The sequence below is a fragment of the Camelus bactrianus genome, chromosome 12 (assembly GCF_048773025.1).
Source record: "Camelus bactrianus isolate YW-2024 breed Bactrian camel chromosome 12, ASM4877302v1, whole genome shotgun sequence".
NCBI classification, from domain to species: Eukaryota; Metazoa; Chordata; class Mammalia; order Artiodactyla; family Camelidae; genus Camelus; species Camelus bactrianus.
The window spans coordinates 19,316,590-19,337,677 of record NC_133550.1 but is presented as its reverse complement, the minus strand read 5'-3'; the positions used below and the strand labels follow the sequence as shown (position 1 = coordinate 19,337,677).

The following is a 21,088-nucleotide window of genomic DNA, read 5'->3' as shown; positions in this document are numbered from 1 at the left end:
GATATCTTAAAATGTATTTTTACTCTTTTTCCAAACCTACCAATTAAGGAACTAAGTGAAAGAAATAATTTCATTTTACTGAATATATTATTTATTCTTTTAGCTTTAGGATCATTTTCTACTGTATTTGGAGAAGAATGGAAGGAGAAGACTGATAGAGATTTTGTTAAGGTAATTCATATAAATTAAAATATTGAACTATTGAATTACATGTAACCCAGGGCCAAGGATCAATGGTTGCTTATTTTATATACAAGTTGTGAATAAGTTGAGTTTAAAAAATACTTTAAAATAGCTAATAAACAGAAGTAAAGTTTTTATTTTATTTATACATTGATTTCTGAGAATGATAAATCTGTAACAAAAACAATAAATCCCAGAATACCCAGACTATGAGGAGCAGTCTAGGTAACTTCCTTATGATTGTTTTCCAGTTCACATAATCACTCTTCAGCTGGGTCTACTATGGCTCTTGACTTGTTTAAGTTTTATTTTAGTAACTGTGTTTTAATTTCTAGAATTTTCACTGTATGTTTTCAAATTTGCCTATTTTGTTCTTTTATGCTTTTATTAATTTTTAAGATATATATATTTAAAATATCTTTTTACTAATATAATAAATTATGTATGAACATAAATTAAAGTATTTATTTTACATATAAAATGTAAATTAAAAATTAAATATATGTCTACGTATACAAACACACACCTGATAATGCTAATATCTAAGCCTTTTGCAATTCTTAAGTCTGCTGACTCTGTCTCATGGTAGATTATTCTTTTGTGTTTTGTGATGTTGGTTTATAAATTTCAGCAGACTTGTTTCTGTGGGGTTTTTTACAGATTGGATAGAGAGTATTTCTTCACTTCTGTGTTGTATTTGCCAGTCACCTGAAGGGAAATACTGATCAGAATGACTTTATATTAATTTCTTCATTGGAGATTTGTCTAATGACTTGATAATAAAAACAAATCCATGGAAGTTGTGGAACAGGCTAGTAGTGAAATATTTAGTGGATTGTTTTTAACTCATATCTCAGGTAGAATCTCCCTTTTTTTGAGAGTATTATATCTTCACATTCCTCATCATGATACAGAATTGCCTTTCTAATTTCCAACTTCAAGCTGGCCCCAAATTCTATATCCTGTCCTCACCCAACCCATTAAAAGCCAAGCTTCTTGGTTGTGACTAGGCAAATAATTTCTTTAACTTCAGAAAATTGATGATGAAAGTGTAAGAGACACAAAAAAATGCATTAAAGTTACATATACAGTCACAATGGAGAGTGGGGTTTGTCAATATAATCAATAATCACATAAAATTAAGACACAAATATGTTGAAGATGGATACATGATTACCTCAGTTGTATGTTTTCATTAATTTCTGTTATTTATATCTGTTTCTACATATTATATTTTTTGGATTTAATTTTCTGCACTTTTTCTGATTTCTTGAGCTGGTACCTACAGTCATTGATTTTTGTTTTTGTTTTTTCTAATACAAAAATTTAAAGCCAAATTCCCTCCAAGCACAATCTAACTTTATTCTTCCAATTTTGATATTTCATGTTTTTATCATAACTTAGCTTAAAATATCTTCTAATTTCCATTGTGATTTTTCTCTCTGATACATAGATTACTTAGAAGGGAATTTTCTTAATTTCCAAAAACATGAAATTTTTTTAGTTTTTTTCTTATTAATATCTAACTGAATTTCAGTATATTCAGAGAGAACATACTGTATATAATTTTAAACCTTATCAATGTTTTCACCTTTTATTTGGTAGTGTAGCATTGATCAGATTTTATAAGCACTCCATTTGTCTTTGAAATAGTACATACAGGCATACCTCATTTAATTATTACACTTCACTTTATTGCACTTTGCAGATAACATTTTTACAAACTGAAGGTTTGTGTTAACCCTGCATTGAGCAAGTTTATCAGTGCCATTTTTCTAATAGCATTTGTTCATTTCATGTCTCTGTGTCCCACTTTGGTAATTCTTGCAATATTTCAAACTTTCTCAGTAGTTTTTCTATCATTATGTTTGTTTTGGTTATCTGTGATCAGTGATCTTTTATGTTACTACTATTATTCGCTGACGGTTCAGATGATGATTAGCATATTTTAGCAATAAAGGATTTCCTAACCAAGGTATGTGCATTGTTATTTTAGGTATAATGCTAATGCTATTGCACACTTAATAGACTAGTATAAACATAACCTTTATATGCACTGAGAAACTAAAAAACTTGTATCAACTCACTTTAGTGCAGTATTTGCTCTGTTGTGGTGGTCTGGAACCAAACCTGCAGTATCTCCGAGGTACGCCTGTATTCTGGAGTTGTTGGGTGTAAGTTTATGTATGTCAGTTAGGCCACAGTTAATCATGGTATTCATATTTCCACATCAGTACTGGCTTTCTGGTCTGTTTCTTCATTTATGGAGAGGATATGTTAAAAAACACCTGGTTTGATTGAGGATATGTCTCTTTCTCCTTAAAAAATAGTTCTATAGTACTGTGTTTTTATATTCTCAGTCAGTGTTATTTACTGCACACATATATAGTTGTTCTATCTTTCTGGTCAGTTGAACATATTATAAAGTGACCTTTTTACCTTTAAGTTTCCTTTATCTTTTTTTTTGTTTGTTTTCAGTCTGATATCAATATAACTACATCAGCTTCCATTTGGTTCGTGTTTCTATGGTTCATATTTTACTGTCAGCCTTTTTTATTGTTATATTTTAGATGAATTGTTTTGTAAACGACATATTTTTGCTTTTCTTTTTTCCCCCAGTTTTTAAACTAATGCATTTATTCCATCTACATTAAATGAAATTTTGATGTAATTGTGTTTAAATTTACCATGTTTTGAACTAGTTTCTATATGTCCTGCCTGTTTGGTTTTGTTTTCTTTCCTCTTCATAGCTTTTTTGAATTAATTTGACTGAGTATTGCTTATTATTCAATTTTCTGTCCACTTAGTTATTTATATAAACTTTTAATGTTCTCTCATTGATCATACTGAAGATTATATTTTAATCCCTCCTAGTTTAATAAATTAGTACTTTTACTATTTCTTTAGGTAGTTATAGGGACACTGGAATAACTCCATTTCTGTTTACTTGTTTCTGATTCATATTTTACTTTTATTATGAGTCTTTGCTCTTTTTCAGTTCTCTTAAAAATAGTATCTTAAACCATTGGTTTTAAAATTTTTTTCTTTAAATTTCAGCATAGAAAACTAAATTCCCTTTATAAACTGCTGTAGCTGTATCCCACAATTTTTATGTTTTCATAATCATTTAGTTAAGATATTTTCTCATTTTATTTGTGATTTCTTCTTTGATTCATGGGTTATATAGAAGTAAGGTGTTTAATTTCTGTTTGTTTTAAACTAGCTTTTATTATTAACATTTACTGTCACAATCATTGTTATTACTGATTTTTACTCACATTACATTGTTGTCAGAGACTATTCTATATCATTTCAGTTTTTTTAAACTTATCAAGACTTGTTTTACGGTCAGCATATGGTCTTTATTGGTGAATGTTTTATGTACACTTGAAAAGGATGTGTGTTAAAGTGTTGTTGGATGTGATACTTTTTGATAACAATTAAGGCAAGGTCGGTTACAGTGTTGTTTAAGATTTCTGTATCATTAATGCTTTTCTGTATAATTGTTCTGTGGTTTCTTAAGAGATAAATGTTGAAACTATCAGCTATAATTATGAATGTTTATATTGCCTTTCAGTTCTGTCAGTTTTTACTTCATGTATTTTGAACCTTTATTATTAGTTGCATGTACATTTAAGGTTATTATATTTTCTTGATGGTTTAGCTTTTTTTAATCATTATGAAATATTCCACCTGACTTCTGGTAATATTCTTGTCCTGAAGTCTCTTGTCTGATGTTATTTATCTACACCAGCTTTTTCATGATTTATGTTTTCATCATTTATCTTTTTTCATTGCTACGCTTTTCATCTATAGTTTTATATATAATGTTTCTTATAGATGGCTGGGTTTTGTCTTAGTTATGTGTCATGTTTCCTACTTTCTTTATATATCTAGTACTTTTTTAAATTAGATGTTGGTATTGGGACTATTGGCATTATTTAGTGTTTGGATTTTTCTGTCTTTGAAAAATGCTGACAGTTGTTCTGGCATGCTGTTAATTGATACATGGATGATTGTTTTTAAGCTTTGTTTTGACCAATACAGATCAGTCTTTACTCTAGGAAGAGCTTATCCCTATTCCTAAAGTTGGCCTTTTTTTTTTTGTATTTGAATTAGCTAGGTATATAGTGAGTTTTCCCTATTTTAAGAATTGTTCAGTTACAGCTGCTTGGTAGTTGTTTTTTCACTTTTTTCCTTGGCATTTTGGAGTTTGTGCACACGTGTAGCTAAATACTTAGCGTTCAATTTGAGGCATCCCTCTGCAGATTCATTGAGCCCTTTGTCTTCATTACTCCTTCTTTCTTGCAAATTTTCTCTCAGATTGTGTGTTGGCCTTGCTGAACTCTGATCAGTCCTTTCAGTTTAGCAATCACTATGATCTCTTTGGTTTGTTGTCTCTGTGTCATTGTCTACTAGAGTGTCCGTGTAAAGATATGGGGCAATCGTTGGGCTTGACTCCTATCCTTCAGTGATTACAGTTTCGTGTTGCTTATTGTCTAATCCCTGAGAAACTTTTTATGCATATTGGTTTATGATAGGATGACTATTCAGTACCAGTTACTCCATTATGGCCTGTGCAAAATTTTCTTACAAGTGTTTTTCATAGATTTTAATTTTACCTGTATTTTTACCCATAAAACTTTTTTAGTATTTTATATATGCGCTAGTTATTTTGACTTAAATCACATCTACCTTTTCATGCTTTTTTTTGTTTTTTGAGTGTAGGTTTGTAGATTGTGAGTTTGTTCACTTTGCGTTTGCATTTGTCAGAAAATGTTTTTATTTCACCTTCATTCTTGAAGAGCACTTTCACTTTGTAAATATTCTAGTTTGGCAAGTGTATTTTTCCATCACTGAAAATATTGTATTGTCTTCTGACTTCCATGATTTCTTTTACAAAGTCTCCTGTAATTTTAGTTGTTTTTCTCAAGGTTATCTGTCCCTTTTTTTGCCTTTGCATTTAAGATTTTTCTTTGTCTTTGCTTTTCAGAAATTGTATTATGATTCTCCTATTTTTATTTTTTTTATTTATCTTTTCTTGGAGTTTGGAGTGCCTCTTAAATCTGTTGTTTGGTGTCTATTAGTTGATTTAGAAAATTCTCTGCCCTTTCTCTTCAAATATTATTTCTGCTTATTCTTTCTCTCCACCTCTGGAACTCCAGTTATTTTTATGTTAGAACTTTTCACCATATGTGTCTTGAATGCTTTTATTCTGTTCATCCTTTTGTGTCTTTATGCTTCCAACTTGGTATATTCTTCTGCTGTCTTTTCCAATCACTGATTCTTTCTTGAGTTGTATCTAGTGATTTATTGAGCATAAACACTATTTCTAGATATTCTATTAGCTGTAAAGTGATCTGAAAATATCTGTGATTCATATTGGTAACAGTGTCAGAGGTACTGCTAATTGTACTGTGGTTTGCTTCCTAACATTCAGAGTTGAAGAAAATGGTAAGGAAATGCTAAATCTTAGTAAGAGGTTAATGAACATAAAGATGTCATTTTCCCCCCCTCATTCCAACTTCACAGATGCCCTGATTTCTTTCACAGACCTTTCAGGGATCTGTGGACCCCAGGCCCAAATGATACCTTATTTTATAAGTACTTTATAAACCGTAGAAAATCAAGCATTGTGTCAAAGAATTAAGTACATAGAATATAATGATATCTACCTGAACTAAAAATAAGTAAAATATTATAGTTTTACAGCATGTGTGACTATTTTCAAAGTAATAGACTGGTTGTTTCATATTGTCAGAATTAAATGTAATAATTTCTGTTTACAGTTCTGGAAAGACATTGTTGATGATAATGAAGTACGTGACCTCATTTCTGACAGAAATAAGTCTCATGGTAAGTCAGTGAGAAAATATTTTCAATAACTTTGAAATATCAATAATAATAAATGAAATATCGATTTAAGTAAAATATTTTTTTCTGTTGTAGAAGGTACATCAGGAGAATGGATCTGGGAATCTTTATTTCATCCACCTCGAAAGCTGGGCATTAATGATATTGAAGGACAACGGGTACTTCAGATTGCAGTGATTTTGCGAAATCTTTCGTTTGAGGAGGGCAATGTTAAGCTCTTGGCAGCTAATCGTACCTGTCTTCGTTTCCTATTACTTTCTGCACATAGTCATTTTATTTCTCTAAGGCAATTAGGCCTTGATACATTAGGAAATATTGCAGCTGAGGTAAGCATGCGACAGTAGCTTAAAACAGTTTTTATAGTTAGCAATAATATTTACCTTAAAATTTTGGGATGTGGTGGGAAGGGTGTAACCCGGTGGTAGAATACAGTGCTTAGCATGCACGAGGTCCTAGGTTCAATCCCCAGTACCTCGATTACAAAACAATAATAATAATAATAACAATAACAGTAATAAACAAATAAACATAATTATCTCCCCCAAAACAAAATAAAACAAAAAAAAAGAAAAAAATTCTTATTTAAATTTTAGGATGTGGGATGATTATATTTACCGTAATTATAGAATACTAAATGCCTGCATACAGTTTTAGCCTGAAGTGGTATTACACACTTTTGTGGAAAATAAGAAATATTTGAAATGATGCTCCAGATTTAGTGATTGCTGTTATCACAGTAATTATATTTTTAAAGTTATGCAACATTTTTCTGTTCATTTTTATTAAATTTGAAATACGTAACTCTGAAGGAAGCCTACCTCAACAATAGTATCCTTTCTTTTTTCCAGCTTTTATTGGACCCTGTTGATTTCAAAACTACTCATCTGATGTTTCATACTGTTACGAAATGCCTAATGTCAAGGGATAGATTTTTAAAGATGAGGGGTAAGCGCTAACTTAAGTTTCTTATTGTCTAAAGTATGCAAGGTTTTTTTTTTTTTTTTTTAATCATCTTTTAAAAGACAAATACATGTTTGTGTGTGTATGTTTTTCAGGCATGGAAATTTTGGGAAATCTTTGCAAAGCAGAAGATAACGGGGTTTTGATTTGTGAATACGTCGATCAGGACTCATACAGAGAGATCATCTGTCATCTCACTCTACCTGATGTGCTGCTCGTAATCTCAACACTTGAGGTGCTATATATGCTCACAGAAATGGGAGACGTGGCTTGCACAAAAATTGCAAAAGTAGAAAAGAGCATAGGTAAGACTAAACCAAAGAAACGTTGAAGTTATTTTCTTTATTGAGGAAAAAATATTTAATGTGATGCCGTAAAAAAAAAAAATCATAATTTGTATTTGCAGTTCACCGTTTATTTTGAGGAACACCCTTTCAGACACACTGGTTTGTGTTATTCTTTCTGCCTGATTTAGATATGCAAGAAACTTCTATCATGTGTAGAGAATAGGGTGTATGTGACTGTCAGTAATCCTTATTTCTTCTCTTTATTTCTTTTACTATATATTCAATTTGAAATCAGCAGACTGCTATGTCTGACTCTCTGGGGAGCAGGACTGTCTGTTCCAAGTGGTCAGCTGCTGCTATTAAGCAAGTGAAGCTGAGTGAAACAAGCTTCCTTCTGTTCCTAGAAGTGCTTGTAGTGGTACCATCCTTAAAATCAGCGACCTCACCTTCTTAGTGTGTTGTCAGTTTTAAACACACTTACTAACGCATGTCATGTTAACATTTTACTCAGTGAGTCAAATGATTTCTTTCTTTGGTATAAATACTAAAATCAGAGTTAATAAAGATTTGGCTTGAAAAGTATTATTACTGAGAAATTAAGATGTCACTTCCCTATCAGTGGTTCCTAAATCTGGCTACACATCAGAATCACTTGGGAAGTTTTTTTAAAATGAAGATACCTAACATCCACTCCAGAGCTTCTAAATCAGTCTTCAGAGATTGAGCCTAAAAATCTTTTTCAAAGATCCACAGATAATTCTGATGTACAGTGATTCACAGACTGGTGTTTGAGAAGCAGTATTCCATACAGCATGTGTTTTTAAGCCATGTCATTGTTTTACAGTATTATTGACTAATAACCATTGGTTTTTAATTTATTTTAGATATGTTAGTGTGTCTGGTTTCTATGGATATTCAGATGTTTGGCCCTGATGCACTGGCTGCAGTAAAACTCGTCGAACATCCAAGTTCCAGTCATCAAGTTTTATCTGAAATTAGGCCACAAGCTGTAGAGCAAGTCCAAACCCAGACCCATGTAGCATCTGCCCCAGGTCAGTGCTTTTATTTAATCTTTTTCAGTGTGGTTGCTGGTATGTCAGACTTAATACTAAAGATAAATTTAAATATGCAGTGCAGGGAACTGATATTCTTCAAAAGAAATAGGCTAAATGAGAACTTGAGTATGTACTTTAACTTATTAGATATTATACATTCCAGGAGAGCAGCATCAAGGTGAGCACAGAGGAGGAAAAGTATAAGAGAGAAATGAGGTTGAGAAGGATATAGAGTAGTGTGAGGTATTAGATATTCACAGTGGTGAGAGCATTAAGTGCCCCAGTGGGCTTCTGGTTTGTGAGTTTGGTCTTTGAGAATTGATAGACCAGGAATAGGTTAATCATACATTACCTTCTACTTCTCTCAGCTGGTCATCAGAATACAGAAGTGTCATACTCGCGTTATTCCTCAGTCTTGGATCAAACGCCGCAGAATCAGAGCTTAGGATCAGACGTGTGTATGTCCACAAACACCAGTGCAGCACGTGTACCTGCACTTGTGCATTCTTCCTAGGATCCCCTGGGTCAGTTCTGTTTAACCCAAACATCTTTAATTAGAATTCAGACCTGTCTAATAAACAGCATTCTCTTCAGCCCTTGGCCTTCTTTGTCCTGCCTTGTTATGAGTTATGATTTTTATACATTAGTACTCTCAGTCTTTTTGTGCTCCACCTTCATTTGTCCTAACGTAAACAAGTCATCTTTCACCTCACCTGCTCTCTCACCATTCCCAAGACATTCCTTTTTCCTTGGAATTTTTGGGGGTTTTTTTGTTTGTTTGTTTGGTTTGGTTTTTAATGGAGGATGCTCACTTTCTCAGTTGATCTTAAGACTTAACAGTTACCATGGAAGGTGTGTATCATGAATTTCTTCAAATTCTTACCCATTCCTTACAAACTTATTAGCATCAGAACTTATTCTCCTTCAGCTTCCCCTTGTCTCAGGAAGAGCTATTAACTACTTCTGAATCTGTGCTCTGTATATCAGTCTTTCCCAACTCCTCATTCCTATATCTTAAACCTCGCTTTCTTCACCTACTTCTTCCTTTTCAGCCTAGGAGTACATTCACATCTTTCTCAACCTCTCCCACTACCCTAAAGCAAAAATCTCATTATCCTTAATCTTCAACTACCACATCTGTTTAATCACCCAGTCTTGTTGAGTCTTCCCAAATACCCTGGCCTCTTCAGTTGCTAGTACTTATGACACAGTTCGGACTCTCTCCAGCTGTCTTGTTCTTCTCTCATTTAATCATGGTGCCTGTCTCTCTTCTACTTTAACTCATAGTATCAAAATTATATACTCTATTTATACAAAGTATGTAATATGTATCACATATTTCACAATTTCCACTATGTCCTTCTGCAGTATATGATAGAATTGTATCATATGTGCATCTCACTTACTTGAATTCAACCAACGGAACTGAGCAAGTAATAGAAAGCATCAAAACGTAGGTAATTTTGACTGCTGATCTATTCAGTGAGCTTTCGTTTACAGGCAGTAGGTGTTAAAGAGCCAGTATTTATTGAGGAATCAACGATCAGAATATTAGTAGTTTCTCAACCTTGAAAAAGAAATAAAACAGTTCATATTGCCAGTTAAGTGAGGGGAGGGGTATGTTCTTATCCTCAAAGAAAAAAACAGAAGATTAAATTAATTGAGGGCCATAGAGAAACTATTCAACAAAGAGTGGAATTAATAAATTATCAGTGATAGACTGAACAATAATGGGCCATTTGAAGAATATTCAAAAGTAATTTTGATGAGAACTGTTTTTTGCCTTATTGCTGACCTGTGAGCTTAACAAATGAACCCACCCTCCAACCTAAGATTTGGTCCTCATTCTTCAAATGGACAGAATTAAATATTGCAAGTTGTGGCTTGCTTGCGTATACAGTAATTCATTGATGGAGGTTTGAATAGGCCTCTTAGGACCTAATAAAAGAGTTCATTTTTGAGCTGGTGAGCACTTTATTACTTGCTCATCGTGAATGACAACTTTGAATTGTTTGGTAAGTTATGATTTATAGTTTGGCCTTTTCCTCCCATAGTTTGTTTAATACTGTTTTCAAATGGAGTGGTCATCTTCAAACTTTTTGCACGTTTTCCCTCATCACTATAAAAACTTACATAACCTTCTACCCATTTTTAGGTTGCCAACTAAATTTTTTCATCATAATTTAAATAGTGGTAAATAATATGTTTTTGTGTATATTAAATTGATACCTTAAAATAAAAGTTACAACATCTGTATCCAGTGGTACCTTGATACTTAGCATCATCCATTTAAAACAATTACATAAACTCTTAATATTAGAAATTTTATACTGTCCCTCTTTTTCCTTAAATTCACATCGTCACCCTATAGGTGCTTATGTAGACATTTCAATTTAAAATTTTTTAAACATTAGTAAATACAATACAGTAGTAAACAATAGTAAATATATTACTAATTTTTATAAATAATTATTCAATAAAAAGTTAAGTTATTGGAAGTGCATCTCTTAATGAGATGGGCAAGACTTTTTTCCCATTCTCTGGAAAGTATTACTCTAGTGTGTCTGAATGAATATTTTTATTGCCCGAATAAAATTCCGTTCAGCATTAGTTTTACCTGTTTTTCCTTTTTATAGATTTAAGTTGGAAATATAGTTCACATCAAGAAATAGATAAGGATAGAATTTATAATTCTTTGAACTTCCCCCAAGTTATCTAAAAATTATTAAAATTATATTTAATGATCTTCTGACAACTTGAGCTCTTGTTTGATTTGGTTGAAATCAGATAATTAACAATACTTGACTTGCAAAAGTATTTGTTGTCCAGTCATTAGCTATGTTTATTTTTAGGTTTATTGAAAATATATCAAAAAGATATTAAGATATGACTGTAAATTGTACTTGCTACTCTTAGTTAGATGCACTTTGTTTAACCTGATATATTCAGGGAGTGGTTCTCAAACTTTCGGGTGCATCAGAGTCGCCCAATGGGCTTAAATACTGATTTCTAGGCTCCATACCCTGAGTTTCTGATTCAGGTGGACCTGAGAATTTTCATTTCTGACAAGTTCCCATGAGATGCTGATGCTGCAGGTCAGGAGACTGTACTTTGAAGATCATGGGGTTAGGAAAATTTAGTTCAAGACCAATACTGTGTTTTTTTGATAAAGTGCTTTTTAGTGTACGCATGAATACATCTTTGTCAAAACTGGCCCTGCAGATTTACCTCATTCGATTATGGAAAATGTCTGCCACATAAACTAATAGACAAAGTTAGTCTTTTTTTTTTAATAGTTTTTTTTTTTAATTGAAGTACAGTCAGTTACCATGTGTCAATTTCTGGTGTACAGCACAATGTCCCAGAAAGTCTTTATTATCAAAAGTATCTTGCCTCACTTTCTGTTATTCAGAAAAAGTCCAGCTTTATTTTTCAAACCAATAAAATGTCAATTTGTGTTCCCGGGACACCTACCTTATTTCAGAATTCTAAAACAGTTAAACTTGACTTGAGTTTGTCATGTGAATGAAATAAGATGCCACCGCCTTCAGTGTTTCTTTAAAATATTCTCTGTGCTTTGCTTACACAAGATTCTGCCTCAAAAGTCATGCACTCCTTTACAGTAGTTGAGGGATAAAGCAAGGAAGGACATTAAGCAAAACTTGTCATCCCTTTATAATATATCTGAATTCAGAACACACCAAAGGGCCACAATACCCAATTTCTAATGCCCAACATTGCCCTTAACAATAATACATAAAAAGCTGGGATAGACAGGAAGCCCTACCCTTAATACCTTGATTAAAAGAGGGTTTGTGGACACTAATGTTTCTACTTCTCCCTTTGGTGTTGCAGAGGTTTTCATGCCACCAGCGTCATCATAGCTAACATTTATGTAGTGCTTACTATGTGCCAGGCATTGTTTTAAGTGACTTACATATAAACTCCTCTAGTCCTCATAATGATCTGTGAGGTCAGTGTACTGTTACTTCTCCCCATCTTATAGACAGAGAGGTTAAGTAATTTGCCCATGGTTACACAGCTAGTGAGTGGTGAAACTCTAGAGCGAGCCTCTGACTCCAGGGTCATGCATTTAATCATACCTTACAGTGCTCTAAAGGATTACTGAGAGTTAAGGCTTTCTATTCCAAAATGAGAGAAGAGCAGTTATCAAAGAGGTTGTATTCTCAGGCAAAGCAGTTTTAGGAGGGAATAGATACAAAAGTTGAGTATCTGGAAATAGATCCCCTTTAAAGTATAAATGGCTTTCTACCCTTTGGAATGGCTCCAGGTATCCTGAGGATGATGCTTCTCAGTGTGTAGCCACTTTTACAGTAATTATGCATTTCCAGTTTGTATTCTTAATTTAATTGTGGCTGCATCCTTCTTTATGCATTATTTATAAAGGTTCTCATAATTTCAACATAGTTTCTAATGCATCATGCAGTTGGTTGGTAATTGACTGAGATTTCAGTCTGCGTAAGGTGTACTGTCACAGAACAGTTGATGAAGAAAAGGGGAGACGACTTCTAGGTTAGGATAGGTTTAGGCCCTAGAAAGATATTTTCTGTAATAGTGTCATCAGGTTAGGAGGAGAAAAAAGACAGGCTGGGGTTGCACAAGGAAAATAATTTCGGTTCTAATTGTTACGTTCTGCTAAAAATCAGGATATCACAATATAGCCTCTGAAATGTGACACATCTGGATTCAAACTCAGCACTCCTAAAAGAAGGCTTTCCAGCTGCACCCAGCTCTGCCATCTGCACCCTGTGTTCCTTTGTGAACTTAATCTCTGAGCTTTAATTTTTTCATTTGCAAAATAGAGATAATTAAATTTAGATTTACATATAATATTAAAACAAATCATGTAAATGTAAATGGCTTAATAAAGAGTAAATGTTTATTACGTGGCTGGTTGCTATTAGCTGTATCTTGGTGGAAGCCTGGGGGCCTCATCAGACAGAGATCAAAATTGCTTCAGATTATTCAGATTGGGCTGTGTTGTGGGGCTCATCTAGTTCTAATAATTTAGAAATGCATTTGTTTTGTTTGAGGGTTCTGAGAAGTTTTGCTAAAGTGTCACCTGAAAAAAAGTAGGTACATTTTCTAAGTTTAAAAACTATAAATTAATGATTCTGATTTAGTCATGAAACAGTATAACTCTTAATTTTATCTATGAATGTGTAATATTCATATTTTATTATAAACTTATGAATAAGTTATATAAACTTATCATAATATGACTAAGTTTATATTATCTCATATTTTTCATGTTTTCATTAGTTCTTTTGTATGTAACATAAAAGTTACCTATTTGTTTATCATATGCAGAAGTTTTATATATACCACTTATAAAGTTCATGTTAATCTTTTAAATCAAAAGTGAAGTTATTTCTGATGCAATCTGCATCAGTAACTAAACTGAGAGAGGCTTATTTACTGATGTGTTGTGCTGTGTGACCCTGGGCTAGTTATTTTAATCACTTTGAGTCTCAGTTTTCTTATCTATACTAACCTCACAGAAGAATTAAGAAAGATAATATATATAAAGTATTTAACTCAGTGTCTGACAAATGGAATACATAAGAGTTTATATTAGTGAAATAATTCATATTATTGTTATTATCTGAATGATTGTGAAATTAAAAAGATAGTTCTTATAAAACATCTAAGGCAGTGCCTGGTATAAGATGTGCTCCATTATGAGTTTCTTTCTCAAATTTGTCTATTTTCATTATGTTTCTTCCCCCTTTTAAAAGGTATTCTTTGTGAATATTAATTGGTTCAGTATTCATGAACTAAATATGGCATATAGTGACTACGTTTTAAAAAATGATGTAGCTAATGTATTTTTTTCTTTAGCTTCCAGAGCAGTTGTAGCACAGCATGTTGCTCCACCTCCAGGAATAGTGGAAATAGATAGTGAGAAGTTTGCTTGTCAGTGGTAAGTGGTTTATTTCTATTAAGGCTTTATCCTTGGGCAGAATGAAGCAAAAGAGGAAAGGAAATGTATTTTAGCAGTCATCCAGAATGTTTTATTCTGTATTTCTTTTTAGTTAGAGCAGGATATCATTTATACAAAGAAAGGACAATGTAAAATCACTTCACCTGTGTTTTGAAATAATTTGAAAGAAAAATATTCATCAGAATCTTCAGAATTAAATTAGTGTTTGACTAGAGTTTCATTAAACTACACCACTTCTTTTCAAGTAAAATTTACGCTAGACTTATCTTTGACTTTGTAGAAAATAAGGTTTGTCAGATTGTAGAATTTGTTTTTCTTAAATTAATGTTTTATTAAAAAAGTTAAACTGACTTAAAATAAAACCAGATTTTTCATTAAGTGTCTCTTCTTTTTCATCAGAAGCAAGACTTCTCATTCATTGCTAGTTAATTTTCCCTTTTTATGAGTAGTAAGGGGAAACTAATCAAGTGATAGAACGGCCAGTATGTCTACATGGACATAATTAACTTGAAAATGGTATTTTCTTGAGAAGACTGAGTAGTTACATCTCAGCCACTTTCTGAAAAAGATAAAAATAGACTTGGTTAGATTTCATTTTGTCATGGTTCGTTGCCTCTACTACATTGTTTATGAATTTCAACTTAAATTCTTTATGAGTTTAACAGACTGAAATATAAAGTCACTTTTGGTGATGTACTACTTTAAAAAATTTCTTTCCTTCTCTTTCCCTTCTCCCCCATTCTCTAACATTATTTTTCTCCCATTCCATGCTTCTGTCACTCTGTGTTCCATATTTTTGGTGCTTTTGTATCTATGTTCTTATGACAATTTTCTTTAGATATTTTCACTTTGCTTAAACCAGGTTTATGATTTTAAATATCTCTACTTGCTTTTTTTTCATGTTCTCTATTGTTACACCTTGACCCTTTACTTGATGAATCTCTTCCAATAATATTTGGAAATATTTATTTTCTACATTGAAACAAAAAAGTTTTTTGTATCTGGCCTTTTTGAAAACTCAGTACTCAAAGGGTTTTGACAGTTGGAAAACGTATGTACCACATCCACTGTAAAATGTGTATGTTAGGTATAGACTTGGTCTTATAAATCCCAATTGCACATTTCTGCCAGTTCTGAGCGGGAAGAGGAGAGAAGCATTTTACAATTATTTTATCGTAATTATCGTTTGATTCGGTTAATAAGAAACAGCTGTAAGTTGGCCTGTTATGTAGATGGTGAGTCCTAGAAAGAGTCCTACAAGGATAACAAGGCCTCCGTTCCTAACTTACAGATGGACATCGCTGTACAACAAAGACAGATTGAAGTTTAACTTAGTCTGTAATGGATTAGGAATGGAAGTCTCTAAAGTAGGGGGAGGGGGAGTGTACAGCGCGGGAGGTGTTGTTTTGGGGATTAGTTAAAAGCTTTGGGAGAGGTTTTTTCTGAAGAAGCTTGATCTAAGAGTCAACAGAAGTTTAACTTAAGTTCAAGTTTTCCTTTGTTTTTCGTATCACCGATAACTCATAATTGGGAACTTCTGTTATTTTTTGATTATTATGAAACAGGAACCTGTATTCACTGAATAAAATTATTTATTGTAGAATATTTGTTGCCAGCAGACCAACCCTGCTCTTGCTGGGATGTAAATACACCCCAGTTTTTACATTTGTCGATGATGTTATTTTAAATACTAAAATCAGTATGATTAAGTAGTTAACCTCTTTTTGTTTGATTTAGTCTATCTAAAACCTGGCATGTATTTTTTGCTAATAACATATGAGATAGTGAAATTTGATTAATAGACATTATTGGTTTATAACACGTTGCTTTCACATAGTTTTAGTGTAAATAAATATGGACTCTCCTATAGTTTATTGCATAATGCCATTTATTTTTCTCCTCTTTTAGGCTAAATGCTCATTTTGAAGTAAACCCAGATTGTTCTGTCTCTCGAGCAGAAATGTATTCCGAGTACCTATCAACTTGCAGTAAATTAGCTCGTGGTGGAATCCTAACATCAACTGGATTTTATAAATGTCTTAGGTAGTATTTACAGTTCTTAACTTTAAGTAAGGTTAATTTATGTCTCTTACAACACCCCTTGCTCTTTAGAGAAAATGCCACCTATCTATCTACCTATCTAGTTTTAAATATTTCCACTACTTGAAATTTTGTTTCGGTTACATTGTAATGTAGTGAAAGTTTAAATACAAAGGTATTTTGGAAATCACATCTGGTGTTTGTGTTTGCACATTATGAGGTTTATCAAAGAAAGAAAAGGAAGAAATTAAGTTTACCATTTTTCTACCTACTTTTATGTGTTAAAGACATGACTTGCCCTTTTTAACCTTGAGTAGTGTGTGAAGACTTTTTGGCTTTTTACAAAGTTCATAAAATAGACATTGCCTGGATGCAGCCTTTTTGTTAATTATATATAAAGGAGAGTTGTTTAAAACCCAATAATATTAATAAATAATAATTTTTAAAATTAGAGAATTGTCCTTTTATGTTTGATCCCTCACTTCCCAGCCTTGCAGAGCATAACTGTGTGAATCACTCTGGTTCATCCATAAGTAGCCCTGAATATACTGCTGCTGTGTATGTAAACATTGTTAGGAGTGTTTTTGTTAATGTGCTAGTTAACCAAATTGAGTCTGCGTTTACTTTACAGAACGGTCTTTCCAAATCACACAGTGAAGAGAGTGGAGGATTCCGGTAACAACGGGCAGGCGCACATTCACGTAGTGGGAGTAAAGCGGAGGGCGATCCCACTTCCCGTTCAGATGTACTATCAGCAACAGCCAGTTTCTACTCCTGTTGTTCGTGTTGATTCTGTTCCTGATGTATCTCCAAGTCCTTCACCTGCAGGTATTAATTTTTAATTTGTGTTTTAAATGTTACTGACTTAATAAACTTAATGAAGATGTATCTCATATACATTTAAGATGTATAACGTTTCCTTGTTTTTCAGTAACTCTTGTTCTGTTATTTTATCATATTCATATGATGCAAACTTGCTAGTTGCTTAAAACGATTTTCTTTTGACTTAGGTAAAATAATTCCTACATTGGAGCTTTTCAGTCATTTAATTATGAATTTTGACTTTTCCCCATATTTTCAGGAATCCCTCATGGACCACAAACTGTAGGAAACCATTTTCAGAGGACTCCTGTTACCAACCAGTCTTCAAGTTTGACTGCAACACAAATGTCTTTTCCAGTGCAAGGTGTTCATACCGTGGCACAGACTGTTTCAAGAATTCCACCAAATCCTTCAGTTCATACCCACCAGCAGCAGAATGCTCCAGTGACTGTCATTCAGAATAAAGCTCCAGTTCCTTGTGAAGTCGTTAAGGCTACAGTAATCCAGAATTCTATACCCCAGACAGCAGTTCCTGTTACTATTGCTGTGGGAGGAGGAGCTGCCCAGAGTTCTGTGGTTCCGAATCACAGCACAGGGCCACAGCCTGTTACAGTTGTAAATTCCCAGACATTGCTTCACCATCCACCTGTGATTCCACAGCAGTCTCCATTGCACACAGTGGTTCCGGGACAGATACCTTCTGGCACTCCTGTCACGGTAATTCAGCAGGCTGTCCCGCAGAGTCACATATTTGGCAGAGTACAGAACTTACCAGCATGTACTTCTACAGTTTCACAGGGTCAACAGTTAATCACCACGTCACCCCAACCTGTGCAGACTTCATCTCAGCAGACATCGGCTGGTAGTCAGCCACAGGACACCGTTATCATAGCACCCCCGCAGTACGTAACGACTTCTGCATCCAACATTGTCTCGGCAACTTCAGTGCAGAATTTTCAGGTAGCTACAGGACAAATGGTTACCATTGCTGGTGTCCCAAGTCCACAGCCCTCAAGGGTAGGATTTCAGAACATTGCACCAAAACCTCTCCCTTCTCAGCAAGTGTCATCCACTGTGGTACAACAGCCTATCCAACAGCCACAGCAGCCTGCCCAGCAAAGTGTAGTGATTGTAAGCCAGCCAGCTCAACAAGGTCAGACTTACGCACCAGCCATTCACCAGATTGTCCTTGCTAACCCAGCAGCTCTTCCAGCTGGTCAGGCAGTTCAGCTAACTGGACAACCAAACATAACTCCATCTTCCTCACCATCACCTGTCCCAGCTACTAATAACCAAGTTCCTACTGCCATGTCCTCTTCTTGCACCCCTCAGTCACAGGGACCACCCCCTACTGTCAGCCAGATGCTGTCTGTGAAAAGGCAGCAACAGCAGCAGCACTCACCAGCACCCCCACCGCAGCAGGTGCAAGTACAAGTGCAGCAGCCACAAGTGCAGGTGCAGGTGCAGCCACAGCAGGCGAATGCGGGGGTTGGCCAGCCTGCTTCTGGTGAGTCAAGTCTAATAAAACAGCTGCTGCTTCCAAAGCGTGGTCCTTCCACTCCAGGTGGTAAGCTTATTCTCCCAGCTCCACAGATTCCTCCCCCTAATAATGCCAGAGCTCCTAGCCCTCAGGTGGTATACCAGGTGGCCAACAATCAAGCAGCAGGTTTTGGAGTGCAGGGACAAACTCCAGCTCAGCAGCTACTGGTTGGGCAGCAAAATGTTCAGTTGGTCCAAAGTGCAATGCCACCCACAGGGGGAGTGCAAACCGTGCCCATCTCGAACTTACAAATATTGCCAGGCCCACTGATCTCAAATAGCCCAGCAACCATTTTCCAAGGGACTTCTGGCAACCAGGTAACCATAACAGTTGTGCCAAATACAAGTTTTGCAACTGCAACTGTGAGTCAGGGAAATGCAACTCAGCTCATTGCTCCAGCAGGAATCACCATGAGCGGGACCCAGGCGGGAGTTGGACTTCAGGTGCAAACGCTTCCAGCCACTCAAGCATCTCCAGCTGGACAATCATCTTGTACTACTGCTACCCCCCCATTCAAAGGTGATAAAATAATCTGCCAAAAGGAGGAGGAAGCAAAAGAAGCAACAGGTTTACACGTTCATGAACGTAAAATTGAAGTCATGGAGAACCCGTCCTGCCGACGAGGAGCCACGAACACCAGCAATGGGGATACAAAGGAAAATGAAATGCAAGTGGGAAGTCTTCTAAATGGGAGAAAGTACAATGACTCAAGTCTACCTCCTTCAAACTCAGGGAAAATTCAAAGTGAGGCTAATAATCAGTGCTCACTAATCAGTAATGGGCCATCATTAGAATTGGGTGAGAATGGAGCGTCTGGAAAACAGAACTCAGAACAAATGGACATGCAGGATATTAAAAGTGATTTGAAAAAACCTCTAGTTAACGGAATCTGTGATTTTGATAAAGGAGATGGTTCTCACTTAAGCAAAAACATTCCAAATCACAAAACTTCCAACCATGTAGGAAATGGTGAGATATCTCCAGTGGAGCCACAAGGGACTTTAGATGCCACTCAGCAAGATACTGCCAAAGGTGATCAGCTAGAGAGAATTTCTAACGGACCTATATTAACTTTGGGTGGCTCGCCATCTGTGAGCAGTACACAGGAGGCTCCAAACGTGGCAGCACAGTCGTTCAGTGGTACTGATTTGCCTAACGGACCTCTAGCTTCAAGTTTGAATTCAGATGTGCCTCAGCAACGCCCAAGTGTAGTTGTCTCACCACATTCTACAACCTCTGTTATACAGGGGCATCAAATCATAGCTGTTCCCCACTCAGGATCAAGAGTGTCCCATCCTCCTGCCCTGTCATCTGACATTCGGTCCACAAATGGCACAGCAGAATGCAAAACTGTAAAGCGGCCAGCAGAGGATAACGATAGGGAAACAGTCACAGGAATTCCAAATAAAGTAGGAGTTAGAATCGTTACAATCAGTGACCCCAACAATGCTGGCTGCAGTGCAACAATGGTTGCCGTGCCAGCCGGAGCCGATCCCAGCACGGTAGCTAAAGTAGCAATAGAAAGTGCTGTGCAGCAGAAGCAGCAGCATCCGCCGCCCTACGTACAGAGTGCGGTCCCGCAGGTGAGTCCTCCTCCTCTCACGTTCCTCTTGCCAGAATCCTGATCTGTCACTCTGGTTTCCAGGGGAAATGCACTGTTCTCCCGTGTCTCACCTTGAAGCGTTAGCTGTGTCAGCTCATCAGTGTCCTCATTCTGCCGTGCTCTTATATTTTTTTCCGTTTTTCGTAATACTAAACAATTTTCAATTGTTAACTTTAGCACATGTTTAAAGAATCTATTTTGTAGACCCAAGTTAGAGAAGCTCTTGTAATCTAACATCTTTTGGAGAATTTAAAAAATGTAACTTAGTCTCCTTTTGGTGTGGGGGTAGGAAGAGGTTTGCTAAGAGTACTCCAGAGGGGAATTTCTGTATTTAATTTTGACATGAGTGTTTTTTTTTGTGACTCTTTCCACAGTACTTTTGTTTAAAAAAAAAAAAAAAGTGACTCCCATAAGAATCTTATCAAGTGTGTTCTTGTTAAATTTATGTATTGAATTAGTTGCCTTTATTCATTAAAAAGGTTTATTTCTCATAATTTCAATTTGTTTCAGCTCTTGTGATACTTTAAATTTTGTCTCTTACTCCTTTGGTCTACTTTGTTGCTCCTATTCCCTTTTTAATGTCTACTGTCCCATCTCTGCATGGCTTAGTAAATACAGTGTTCTCTAGGATCAGTGCTACTGACTAAATTAAGGGTCCAGTCAGCCTGTAAAGACTTCAAGGACAATCTTGTGTGCTATTTCCTGGATTATGACTTCTTCATTCTCTTTTTCCTGATTACTGCGTGGCCAGAACTTTGT

The 21,088-nt window shown here is 35.1% G+C and overlaps 1 protein-coding gene across 1 annotated transcript in view; it reads left to right on the top strand.

Moving 5' to 3' along the window:
• ARID2 (AT-rich interaction domain 2) overlaps window positions 1–21,088 on the top strand; it is a 137,020-nt gene that overhangs the window by 79,297 nt on the left and 36,635 nt on the right. Inside the window, exons 6-15 of the mRNA XM_074374992.1 lie at window positions 104–171; window positions 5,973–6,039; window positions 6,133–6,383; window positions 6,906–7,002; window positions 7,113–7,322; window positions 8,189–8,356; window positions 14,222–14,303; window positions 16,233–16,367; window positions 16,996–17,192; window positions 17,446–20,309. Of these exons, the coding sequence (XP_074231093.1) occupies window positions 104–171; window positions 5,973–6,039; window positions 6,133–6,383; window positions 6,906–7,002; window positions 7,113–7,322; window positions 8,189–8,356; window positions 14,222–14,303; window positions 16,233–16,367; window positions 16,996–17,192; window positions 17,446–20,309 (4,139 nt within the window). The remainder of the gene's footprint in view (window positions 1–103; window positions 172–5,972; window positions 6,040–6,132; window positions 6,384–6,905; window positions 7,003–7,112; window positions 7,323–8,188; window positions 8,357–14,221; window positions 14,304–16,232; window positions 16,368–16,995; window positions 17,193–17,445; window positions 20,310–21,088) is intronic.